Raw genomic sequence first — 12,896 nt, forward strand, 5'->3', positions numbered from 1 at the left:
TGATAATGAACAAGCACGTCAGGATGCACTTGACCTGTTAGACAAGGAGTATGACCTTGCGGTGGCTCACTCGGCAATTTACCAACAAGACCTGCGTCGTTACCACAGCCGCCAGGTTAAGTCCAGAACCTTTCAAGAAGGTGATTTGGTGCTCCGGCTCATCCAGGATCAAACTAATATGCATAAGTTATCCCACCTTGGGAAGGACCCTTTGTGGTCAGCAAGAACTTGAACAATGGTTCATACTACCTTATCGATATTAGAGAGCACAAGGACTCACGTAAGTCGGAGGAGGAGACCTACCGGCCGTGGAATATTGCTCACCTTCGGCCTTACTACACTTGAGCCGCCGGCTCTTATGATGTACATATTTTTGACAATGTATATATTATGATGATTATAATAAAGCAGGGTCTCCGTTGTTTCATCTTCAAACAATCATGCGTTTTCGTCATCATAATTTCAAAGACCAAATGGGGGCTGGATTGTATTCGAATCATAGCTATTAACCCCCTTTTGGTCGGCTTCCTGGTCGTATTCGAACCATAGCCATAAACATTTTGATCATTTGGGGGCTTGATCGTATTCGAATCACAGCTATTAACCCCTCTTGGTCCAGCTCATGATCATATTTGAATCATAGTTGTTAAACATTTAGATCATTGGGGGCTTGATCATATTCGAATCATGGCTATTAACTCCTTTGTTCCGGCTTCCTGGTCGTATTCGAACCATAGCCGTAAACACTTAGATCACTTGGGGGCTTGATCGTATTCGAATCACAGCTATTAACCCCTCTTGGTTCGGCTCATCATCGTATTCTAATCATAGCCGTTAAACATTTAGATCATTGGGGGCTTCATCGGATTTGAATCATGGCTATTAACTCCTTTGGTCCAACTTCCTGGTCATATTCGAACCATAGCCGTAAACACTTAGATCACTTGGGGGCTGGATCGTATTCGAATCATAGCTATTAACCCCTCTTAGTCCGGCTCATGATCGTATTCGAATCATAGTCATTAAATACTTTGGTCACTGGGGGGCTTCCTGGTCGTATTTGAATCATAGCCGTCGGTACCCCTTTGATTGATGCAATGCCAAAAACCATTTGGGGGCTTCCTGGTCGTATTCGAATCATAGCTGATAACCCTTATGGTCCGGCTTCCTGCTGGTATTCGGAGCATAGCCTCGTTTTTGACATTTGGCTTGATTTCTTTAAGTTTTTCCGGTTCTTCTTGATACTATCTTGCCTTTTGGTTTAAAGTCATTCCAGGCCATGCAACCTTTATTTTCATAGCTCATATTTGAAGCTTACCCGTGGTTTCTATTACCCGGTTTAACAAGAGGCGACTGTTGGGGAACATAGTAATTTCAAAAAAATTCCTACGCACACGCAAGATCATGGTGATAATATAGCAACGAGAGGGGAGAGTGTTCGTCCACGTACCCTCGTAGACCGTAAGTGGAAGTGTTAGCACAACGCGGTTGATGTAGTCGTACGTCTTCACGATCCGACCGATCCAAGCACCGAACGTATGGGGCCTCCGAGTTCAGCACACGTTCAGCTCGATGACGATCTCCGGCCCTCCGATCCAGCAAAGGCTCCGGAGATGAGTTCCGTCAGCACGACGGCGTGGTGACGATGATGATGTTCTACCGGCGCAGGGCTTCGCCTAAACTCCGCGACGATATGACCGAGGTGGAATATGGTGGAAGGGGGCACCGCACACGGCTAAGGAACGATCCATAGATCAACTTGTGTGTCTTTGGGGTGCCCCCCCCCCCCCCGCCCCCGTATATAAAGGAGCTAGGGGGGAGGAGGCGGCCGGCCTAGAGGGCACGCCAAGGGGGGGAGTCCTACTCCCACCGGGAGTAGGACTCCCTCTTTCCTAGTAGGATTAGGAGAAGGGGGGAAAGAGGAGGAAGAGGGGAAGGAAAGGAGGGGCACCGCCCCCCTTCCCTTGTCCTATTCGGACTAGGAGGGGGAGGGGCGCGCGGCCCCCTCCTGGCTCCTTCCCTCTTCTCCATCTTGGCCCATGTAGGCCAATTAACCCCCCGGGGGGTTCCGGTAACCTCCCGGTACTCCGGTAAAATGTCGATTTCACCCGGAACCATTCCGATGTCCAAACATAGGCTTCCAATATATCAATCTTTATGTCTCGACCATTCCGAGACTCCTCATCATGTCCGTGATCACATCCAGGACTCCGAACAAACTTCGGTACATCAAAACTTATAAACTCATAATAAAACTATCATCGAAACGTTAAGCGTGCGGACCCTACGGGTTCGAGAACTATGTAGACATGACCTAAAACCATTCTCGGTCAATAACCAATAGCGGGACCTGGATGCCCATATTGGTTCCTACATATTCTACGAAGATCTTTATCGGTCAAATCGCATAACAACATACGTTGTTCCCTTTGTCATCGGTATGTTACTTGCCCGAGATTTGATCGTCGGTATCCAATACCTAGTTCAATCTCGTTACCGGCAAGTCTCTTTACTCGTTCTGTAATACGTCATCTCATAACTAACTCATTAGTTATAATGCTTGCAAGGCTTAAGTGATGAGTATTACCGAGAGGGCCCAGAGATACCTCTCCGACAATCGGAGTGACAAAACCTAATCTCGAAATACGCCAACTCAACATGTACCTTCGGAGACACCTGTAGTACTCCTTTATAATCACCCAGTTACGTTGTGACGTTTGGTAGTACCCAAAGTGTTCCTACGGTAAACGGGAGTTTCATAATTCTCATAGTTACAGGAACATGTATAAGTCATGAAGAAAGCAATAGCAGAATACTAAACGATCAAGTGCTAAGCTAACGGGATGGGTCATGTCAATCACATCATTCTCCTAATGATGTGATCCCATTAATCAAATGACAACACATGTCTATGGTCAGGAAACATAACCATCTTTGATTAATGAGCTAGTCAAGTAGAGGCATACTAGTGACTATATGTTTGTCTATGTATTCACACATGTATCATGTTTCCGGTTAATACAATTATAGCATGAATAATAAACATTTATCATGATATGAGGAAATAAATAATAACTTTATTATTGCCTCTAGGGCATATTTCCTTCAGTCTCCCACTTGCACTAGAGTCAATAATCTAGATTACATAGTAATGATTCTAACACCCATGGAGTCTTGGTGCTGATCATGTTTTGCTCGTGAGAGAGGCATAGTCAACGGGTCTGCAACATTCAGATCCGTATGTATCTTGCAAATCTCTATGTCTCCCACTTGGACTTGGTCCCGAATGGAATTGAAGCGTCTCTTGATGTGCTTGGTCCTCTTGTGAAATCAGGATTCCTTTGCCAAGGCAATGGCACCAGTATTGTCACAGAAGATCTTCATTGGTCCCGATGCACTAGGTATGACACCTAGATCGGAAATGAACTCCTTCATCCAGACTCCTTCATTCGCTGCTTCAGAAGCAGCTATGTACTCCGCTTCACATGTAGATCCCGCCACAACGCTTTGTTTAGAACTGCACCAACTTACAGCTCCATCGTTTAATATAAACACGTATCCGGTTTGTGATTTAGAATCGTCCGGAATAGTGTCAAAGCTTACATCGACGTAACCTTTTACGACTAGCTCTTTGTCACCTCCATATACGAGAAACATATCCTTAGTCCTTTTCAGGTATTTCAGGATGTTCTTGACCGCTGTCTAGTGATCCACTCCTGGATTACTTTGGTACCTTCCTGCCAAGCTTATTGCTAAGCATACGTTAGGTCTGGTACACAGCATTGCATACATGGTAGAGCCTATGGCTGAAGCATAGGGAACATCTTTCATTTTCTCTCTATCTTCTGCTGTGGTCGGGCTTTGAGTTTGACTCAACTTCACACCTTGTAGCACAGGCAAGAATCATTTCTTTGCCTGATCCATTTTGAACTTTTTCAAAATTTTGTCAAGGTATGTGCTTTGTGAAAGTCCTATTAAGCGTCTTGATCTATCTCTATAGATCTTGATGCCCAATATATAAGCAGCTTCACCGAGGTCTTTCATTGAAAAACTTTTATTCAAGTATCCCTTTATGCTATTCAGAAATACTATATCATTTCCAATTAACAATATGTCATCTACATATAAAACTAGAAATGCTACAGAGCTCCCACTCACTTTCTTGTAAATACAGGCTTCTCCAAAAGTCTGTATAAAACCATATGCTTTGATCACACTATCAAAGCGTTTATTCCAACTCCGAGATGCTTGCACCAGTCCATAAATGGAAAGCTGGAGCTTGCACACTTTGTTAGCACCTTTTGGATCAACGAAACCTTCCGGCTGCATCATATACAACTCTTCTTCTAGAAATCCATTCAAGAATGCAGTCTTGACATCCATTTGCCAAATTTCATAGTCATGAAATGCAGCAATAGCTAACATGATTCGGACAGACTTAAGCATCGCTACGGGTGAGAAAGTCTCATCGTACTCAACCCCTTGAACTTGTCGAAAACCTTTTGCAACAAGTCGAGCTTTATAGATAGTTACATTACCATCAACGTCAGTCTTCTTCTTAAAAATCCATTTATTCTCAATAGCTTGCCGATCATCGGGCAAGTTAACCAAAATCCATACTTTGTTTTCATACATGGATCCCATCTCAGATTTCATGGCCTCTAGCCATTTTGCGGAATCTGGGCTCATCATCGCTTCCTCATAGTTCGTAGGTTCATCATGGTCAAGTAACATGACTTCCAGAATAGTATTACCGTACCACTCTGGTGCGGATCTTACTCTGGTAGACCTACGAGGTTCTGTAGAAACTTGATCCGAAATTTCATGATCAATATCATTAGCTTCCTCACTGATTGGTGTAGTTGTCACAAGAACCGGTTCTTGTGATGAACTACTTTCCAATAAGGGAGTAGATACAGTTATCTCGTCAAGTTCTACTTTCCTCCCACTCACTTCTTTCGAGAGAAACTCCTTCTCTAGAAAGGATCCGAATTTAGCAACGAAAATCTTGCCCTCAGATCTGTGATAGAAGGTGTACCCAATAGTCTCCTTTGGGTATCCTATGAAGACACATTTCTCCGATTTGGGTTCGAGCTTATCTGGTTGAAGTTTCTTCACATAAGCATCGCAGCCCCAAACTTTAAGAAATGACAACTTTGGTTTCTTGCCAAACCACAGTTCATAAGGCGTCGTCTCAACGGATTTTGATGGTGCCCTATTTAACGTGAATGCGACCGTCTCTAAAGCATAACCCCAAAACGATAGCGGTAAATCAGTAAGAGACATCATAGATCGCACCATGTCAAGTAAAGTACGATTACGACGTTCGGACACACCATTTCGTTGTGGTGTTCCAGGTGGCGTGAGTTGCGAGACTATCCCGCATTGTTTCAAGTGTAGACCAAACTCGTAACTCAAATATTCTCCTCCACGATCAGATCGTAGAAACTTTATTTTCTTGTTACGATGATTTTCCACTTCACTCTGAAATTCTTTGAACTTTTCAAATGTTTCAGACTTGTGTTTCATTAAGTAGATATACCCATATCTGCTCAAATCATCTGTGAAGGTGAGAAAATAATGATATCCACCACGAGCCTCAACATTCATTGGACCACATACATCTGTATGTATGATTTCCAACAAATCTGTTGCTCTCTCCATAGTACCGGAGAACGGCGTTTTAGTCATCTTGCCCATAAGGCACGGTTCGCAAGTACCAAGTGATTCATAATCAAGTGATTCCAAAAGCCCATCAGTATGGAGTTTCTTTATGCGCTTTACACCGATATGACCTAAACGGTAGTGCCACAAATAAGTTGCACTATCATTATCAACTCTGCATCTTTTGGTTTCAACACTGTGAATATGTGTATCACTACTATCGAGATTCAATAAAAATAGACCACTCTTCAAGGGTGCATGACCATAAAAGATATTACTCATATAAATAGAACAACCATTATTCTCTGATTTAAATGAATAACCGTCTCGCATCAAACAAGATCCAGATATAATGTTCATGCTCAACGCTGGCACCAAATAACAATTATTTAGGTCTAATACTAATCCCGATGGTAGATGTAGAGGTAGCGTGCCGACCGCGATCACATCGACTTTGGAACCATTTCCCACGCGCATCGTCACCTCGTCCTTAGCTAATCTTCGCTTAATCCGTAGTCCCTGTTTCGAGTTGCAAATATTAGCAACAGAACCAGTATCAAATACCCAGGTGCTACTGCGAGCATTAGTAAGGTACACATCAATAACATGTATATCACATATACCTTTGTTCACTTTGCCATCCTTCTTATCCGCCAAATACTTGGGGCAGTTCCGCTTCCAGTGTCCAGTCTGCTTGCAGTAGAAGCACTCAGTTTCAGGCTTAGGTCCAGACTTGGGTTTCTTCTCTTGAGCAGCAACTTGCTTGCCGTTCTTTTTGAAGTTCCCCTTCTTCTTCCCTTTGCCCTTCTTCTTGAAACTAGTGGTCTTGTTAACCATCAACACTTGATGCTCCTTCTTGATTTCTACCTCCGCGGCTTTTAGCATCGCGAAGAGCTCAGGAATAGTCTTGTTCATCCCTTGCATATTATAGTTCATCATGAAGCTCTTGTAGCTTGGTGGCAGTGATTGAAGAATTCTGTCAATGACACTATCATCAGGAAGATTAACTCCCAGTTGAATCAAGTGATTATTATACCCAGACATTTTGAGTATGTGTTCACTGACAGAACTATTCTCCTCCATCTTGCAGCTATAGAACTTATTGGAGACTTCATATCTCTCAATCCGGGCATTTGCTTGAAATATTAACTTCAACTCCTGGAACATCTCATATGCTCCATGACGTTCAAAACGTCGTTGAAGGCCCGGTTCTAAGCCGTAAAACATGGCACACTGAACTATAGAGTAGTCATCAGCTTTGCTCTGCCAGACGTTCTTAACGTCGTCAGTTGCATCAGCAGCAGGCCTGGCACCCAGTGGTGCTTCCAGGACGTATCTTTTCTATGCAGCAATGAGGATAATCCTCAGGTTACGGACCCAGTCCGTGTAATTTCTACCATCATCTTTCAACTTTGCTTTCTCAAGGAACGCATTAAAATTCAATGGAACAACAGCACGAGCCATCTATCTACAAACAAACATAGACAAGCAAGATACTATTAGGTACTAAGTTCATGATAAATTTAAGTTCAATTAATCATATTACTTAAGAACTCCCACTTAGACAGACATCTCTCTAGTCATCTAAGTGATCACGTGATCCAAATCAACCAAACCATGTCCGATCATCACGTGAGATGGAGTAGTTTCAATGGTGAACATCGCTATGTTGATCATATCTACTATATGATTCACGCTCGACCTTTCGGTCTATGTGTTCCGAGGCCATATCTGTATATGCTAGGCTCGTCAAGTATAACCTGAGTATTCCGCGTGTGCAACTGTTTTGCACCCGTTGTATTTGAACGTAGAGCCTATCACACCCGATCATCACGTGGTGTCTCAGCACGAAGAACTTTCGCAACGGTGCATACTCAGGGAGAACACTTCTTGATAATTAGTGAGAGATCATCTTAAAATGCTACCGTCAATCAAAGCAAGATAAGATGCATAAAGGATAAACATCACATGCAATCAATATAAGTGATATGATATGGCCATCATCATCTTGTGCTTGTGATCTCCATCTTCAAAGCACCGTCATGATCACCATCGTCACCGGCGCGACACCTTGATCTCCATCGTAGCATCGTTGTCGTTACGCCATCTATTGCTTCTACGACTATTGCTACTGCTTAGTGATAAAGTAAAGCAATTACAGGGCGTTTGCATTTCATACAATAAAGTGACAACCATATGGCTCCTTCCAGTTGCCGATAACTTCGGTTACAAAACATGATCATCTCATACAATAAAATATAGCATCACGTCTTGACCATATCACATCACAACATGCCCTGCAAAAACAAGTTAGACGTCCTCTACTTTGTTGTTGCAAATTTTACGTGGCTGCTACGGGTTTAGCAAGAACCGTTCTTACCTACGCATCAAAAACCACAACGATAGTTCGTCAAGTTGGTGCTGTTTTAACCTTCGCAAGGACTGGGCATAGCCACACTCGATTCAGCTAAAGTGAGAGAGACAGACACCCTCCAGTCACCTTTAAGCACGAGTGCTCGTAACGGTGAAACCAGTCTCGCGTAAGCGTACGCGTAATGTCGGTCCGGGCCGCTTCATCTCACAATACCGTTGAACCAAAGTATGACATGCTGGTAAGCAGTATGACTTGTATCGCCCACAACTCACTTGTGTTCTACTCGTGCATATAACATCAACGCATAAAACCTAGGCTCGGATGCCACTGTTGGGGAACGTAGTAATTTCAAAAAAATTCCTACGCACACGCAAGATCATGGTGATGATATAGCAACGAGAGGGGAGTGTGTTCGTCCAAGTACCCTCGTAGACCGTAAGCAGAAGCGTTAGCACAACGTGGTTGATGTAGTCGTACGTCTTCATGATCCGACCGATCCAAGCACCGAACGTATGGGGCCTCCGAGTTCTGCACACGTTCAGCTCGATGACGATCTCCGGCCCTCCGATCCAGCAAAGGCTCCGGAGATGAGTTCCGTCAGCACGACGGCGTGGTGACGATGATGATGTTCTACCGGCGCAGGGCTTCGCCTAAACTCCGCGACGATATGATCGAGGTGGAATATGGTGGAAGGGGGCACCGCACACGGCTAAGGAACGATCTGTAGATCAACTTGTGTGTCTTTGGGGTGCCCCCCCCCCGCCCCCGTATATAAAGGAGCCAGGGGGGAGGAGGCGGCCGGCCTAGAGGGCGCACCAAGGGGGGGAGTCCTACTCCCACCGGGAGTAGGACTCCCTCTTTCCTAGTAGGATTAGGAGAAGGGGGAAAGAGGAGGAAGAGGGGAAGGAAAGGGGGGGGGCGCCGCCCCCCTTCCCTTGTCCTATTCGGACTAGGAGGGGGAGGGGCGCGCGGCCCCCTCCTGGCTCCTTCCCTCTTCTCCCTCTTGGCCCATGTAGGCCCATTAACCCCCCGGGGGGTTCCGGTAACCTCCCGGTACTCCGGTAAAATGCCGATTTCACCCGGAACCATTCCGATGTCCAAACATAGGCTTCCAATATATCAATCTTTATGTCTCGACCATTCCGAGACTCCTCATAATGTCCGTGATCACATCCGGGACTCCGAACAAACTTCGGTACATCAAAACTTATAAACTCATAATAAAACTGTCATCAAAACATTAAGCGTGCGGACCCTACGGGTTCGAGAACTATGTAGACATGACCTAAAACCATTTCAGTCAATAACCAATAGCAGGACCTGGATGCCCATATTGGTTCCTACATATTCTACGAAGATCTTTATCGGTCAAACCGCATAACAACATACGTTGTTCCCTTTGTCATCGGTATGTTACTTGCCCGAGATTTGATCGTCGGTATCCAATACCTAGTTCAATCTCGTTACCGGCAAGTCTCTTTACTCGTTCTGTAATATGTCATCTCATAACTAACTCATTAGTTATAATGCTTGCAAGGCTTAAGTGATGAGTATTACCGAGAGGGCCCAGAGATACCTCTCCGACAATCGGAGTGACAAAACCTAATCTCGAAATATGCCAACTCAACATGTACCTTCGGAGACACCTGTAGTACTCCTTTATAATCACCCAGTTACGTTGTGACGTTTGGTAGTACCCAAAGTGTTCCTCCGGTAAACGGGAGTTGCATAATTCTCATAGTTACAGGAACATGTATAAGTCATGAAGAAAGCAATAGCAGAATACTAAACGATCAAGTGCTAAGCTAACGGGATGGGTCATGTCAATCACATCATTCTCCTAATGATGTGATCCCATTAATCAAATGACAACACATGTCTATGGTCAGGAAACATAACCATCTTTGATTAATGAGCTAGTCAAGTAGAGGCATACTAGTGACTATATGTTTGTCTATGTATTCACACATGTATCATGTTTCCGGTTAATACAATTATAGCATGAATAATAAACATTTATCATGATATGAGGAAATAAATAATAACTTTATTATTGCCTCTAGGGCATATTTACTTCAGCGACAACTCGCCCTTACATGATGATATCCAGTCCTTGGAAATATTGGCTTCTGAAGCTTTGGGTCCTCACCCTTACTGCACAAAGTATCATAATCCGGCAGTACAATTCAATATCACAGGTATGATAATGTTATTATTATATTTCAATTCGGGTTCAGCCAGCCCTATCTATAACTATGTTAAAACATCAGTAGTTATATGTGAGGTATTATGACCCACCCTGCGGTAAAAGGCCAAGGGATCTTGTGATCTATTTTGTGTGCAAGATAATTCAAATTTTCATCCGCACGAGTCAAACAATATGATAAGTGTAAAGAGGATAATTATAAAGTGGCGGCTTAATAGTGTTGAGCATAACACAAACGTGCACGATGGCACGGTAGAGCAAAGTTATTGCTACCCTATTACATGACTTCCGGAGTCCAGATGATTAACTATATTTTCAGAAGGTCACAAATATGAACTCTTCTTGATGGCCTGACGCTTCCGCATAATCCCTCTCCGCTTCTTTGTCCTATTCTACATCCTGGAAGGTTGGTGACGACCAGTCAATGCCACTCAAAGCTTGGAACTCAGCTTCATCATCAATTAGCTTGGACGGGTCAACTTCAGGAGCAAAAGTGTGCTTACAGATTGGGGGGATCAGGTCTTTCACTTTGTAAGACGGTCTTGGCATCTTCTGATTTCCCACATCGTAAGCCGGTTGGTATTTGGTGAGGTCTGTCTCATTGGCGATCAGACTGGCCAAAGGACATATATCCTTCACGCAAGCAGCAAAGTCCTTATGGTCAAACGGAGTGACGTCTTCCTTGAAGCTTGGATACCCAATAGAGATATCAGCTGAGTCTAACTCCGGTAACCATGCTTTGGCCCGGCTTAAGGCAATCACAGCCCCGGCTCTCGCTGATGATTGCTTCATTTCATTAAACCTCTCGGGCAAGACGGAAAGTTTCCTTAACACATCAACCAAGAGTGTGGGGGCTTCATTGGACGGAGAAATTGTGGCCAATGCGCGCTGAGAACCAGTGTAAAGCTGCTCCACCAATGTGCAAACCACCTTTAGCTTCACAAGCATGTCTTGGTTGAGGTTGCTACTCCTAGGGCCTACATAATAATCACGGATGGGTTAAAAGCAGGTCATCTCATCAAGGAAAATATTCAAATTTTATAGTCATAAGGCAACTTACCAAAGATAGCAGAAACCATCTGAGACACCTGGCATTTTAAGCCAGTGAGTTCAGTGGTCGCTTCCTGGAGAGCCGCCTCCGCCTTCTCAGCCCATTGTGTCAAGGCAATTTTCTCTTGAGCCCAGGCGGTTTTATCAACCTCAACGCCGGCTTTCAATTTTTCTGCCTCAGCCACACTAAATTCGAACTTTGAGTTCGCCTTCTGGGTCTCAGCCTCTTGCAGGTCTAGGTGAGTCTTCAAATCAGAAAGCTCTGATTGAAGTTGAGCAGTGGTGGTCTGTTCATACACCGGAGTGAAATCATAATTCAACGTTAGTTCAAAACATTAAGTCCCAAGCCTTTTGCAAGTAACAACACTTGGCACTTGGGGGCTAATGTCTACTGAAAGCTCTATTTATGTGGTGTCTTATATGAATAAGTCCCAAGCACTTTGCGAGCAAGAGTACTTGGCACTTGGGAGCTAATGCATATTGCTTGTATTGTTGCAATTTTACGACAACCCTTTGATGCTACAACCGGCCATAGTCGGCTCATGAGAACTACACAAGCTTTAAGCCGGATTTTGAAAGGATTGTTTCATAGGTTGTTATTCATGTTCATGGTGATCAAGTTTACATCATATTCAAAATAAACAGTAGAGTTGGGGGCTGGCAGGATATGCATAACTTAAAGAATGGTGGGGTCTATACCTCAAATTTTTGGTGCATCTACTTCACCATGTTAACTTGAAGCTCACGGCTGCTGTGTACTTGACTGAGAAACCCAGAGTATATTTCACCAATGCTCAGTTGAGAATAATTGGTGACATCAAATCGCACTTTGCGCTGCTCAAAATGTTCTTCCTTGGCAGAGTGCTTGGCCAGGACAGTAGGTCTCCCTAGCTCTGTAAAGCCGGTCTTGGTGATCACTACATCATTGCTTTGTGTGTCGGACGTCTTCACTGGTTCGATGCTTCAGGATTCAAAGGGTCATCACTGGCTTGCTCCATAGGAGGGTCAGAAGTCACTGGCGGGTTATCAACCGACACTGATGGTGAAGGAACAAGGTCTTCAGGTGCCGTCTTCTGCTGCTCCGATTCATTGACTTTTGGATTTTAGACCGGCTTATTCATGTTTGCCCTCTTGCTGGGCTTGGCTTTTCCACTGCATGAGTCATAAAAGGTCAGTATAAGTATAAAATGATCATAATGTGTAAATGATAAGTAAATTGCCATTACCCGGGAGTAGTCTTGAAAGCCGGCATATTATATTGGATTGAGTCACCGGAAGAGGAATGAGACGTTTCCTGATAATTTGAGTCGGAAGCATTGAGTGGTTGACGAGTGAGACCCGCCAAAGGATAAAAAGAGTTTAATTCGGGGGTGACCTAATTTCGACACTTCCTCGGTGTGTTCAATAAGCCGGAGGATAGTTCTACATCCTTGCTCGTCTGAGTCTGTCGCCGGCTCTCGTGCTGTTGTTGCTTCAAAAGAAAGTGAGGATCCACATGAGCTAAGGGGTGTGAAAATCTTACTTTCCGGGTTACTCTTCGAATTTTTTGTCTTGACAAGGGCTCGGAGTCGGAGGAAATGATAGTTACCTATTCTTCAACCG

At 44.1% G+C, this 12,896-nt stretch overlaps 1 protein-coding gene across 1 annotated transcript; it reads right to left on the minus strand.

Moving 5' to 3' along the window:
- Window positions 1-10,541: 10,541 nt before the first annotated feature.
- On the minus strand, window positions 10,542-12,422 carry LOC123065516 (uncharacterized). The gene is made up of 2 exons (XM_044488778.1): window positions 11,305-12,422; window positions 10,542-11,221 (listed from the first exon to the last, which is right to left on the minus strand). Exons 1-2 carry the CDS (start codon window positions 11,321-11,323, stop codon window positions 10,632-10,634), a joined length of 609 nt encoding a protein of 202 aa, XP_044344713.1. The 5' UTR covers window positions 11,324-12,422; the 3' UTR covers window positions 10,542-10,631.
- Window positions 12,423-12,896: the final 474 nt, after the last annotated feature.

The sequence above is a fragment of the Triticum aestivum genome, chromosome 3B (genome assembly GCF_018294505.1).
Source record: "Triticum aestivum cultivar Chinese Spring chromosome 3B, IWGSC CS RefSeq v2.1, whole genome shotgun sequence".
In the NCBI taxonomy this organism is placed as follows: Eukaryota; Viridiplantae; Streptophyta; class Magnoliopsida; order Poales; family Poaceae; genus Triticum; species Triticum aestivum.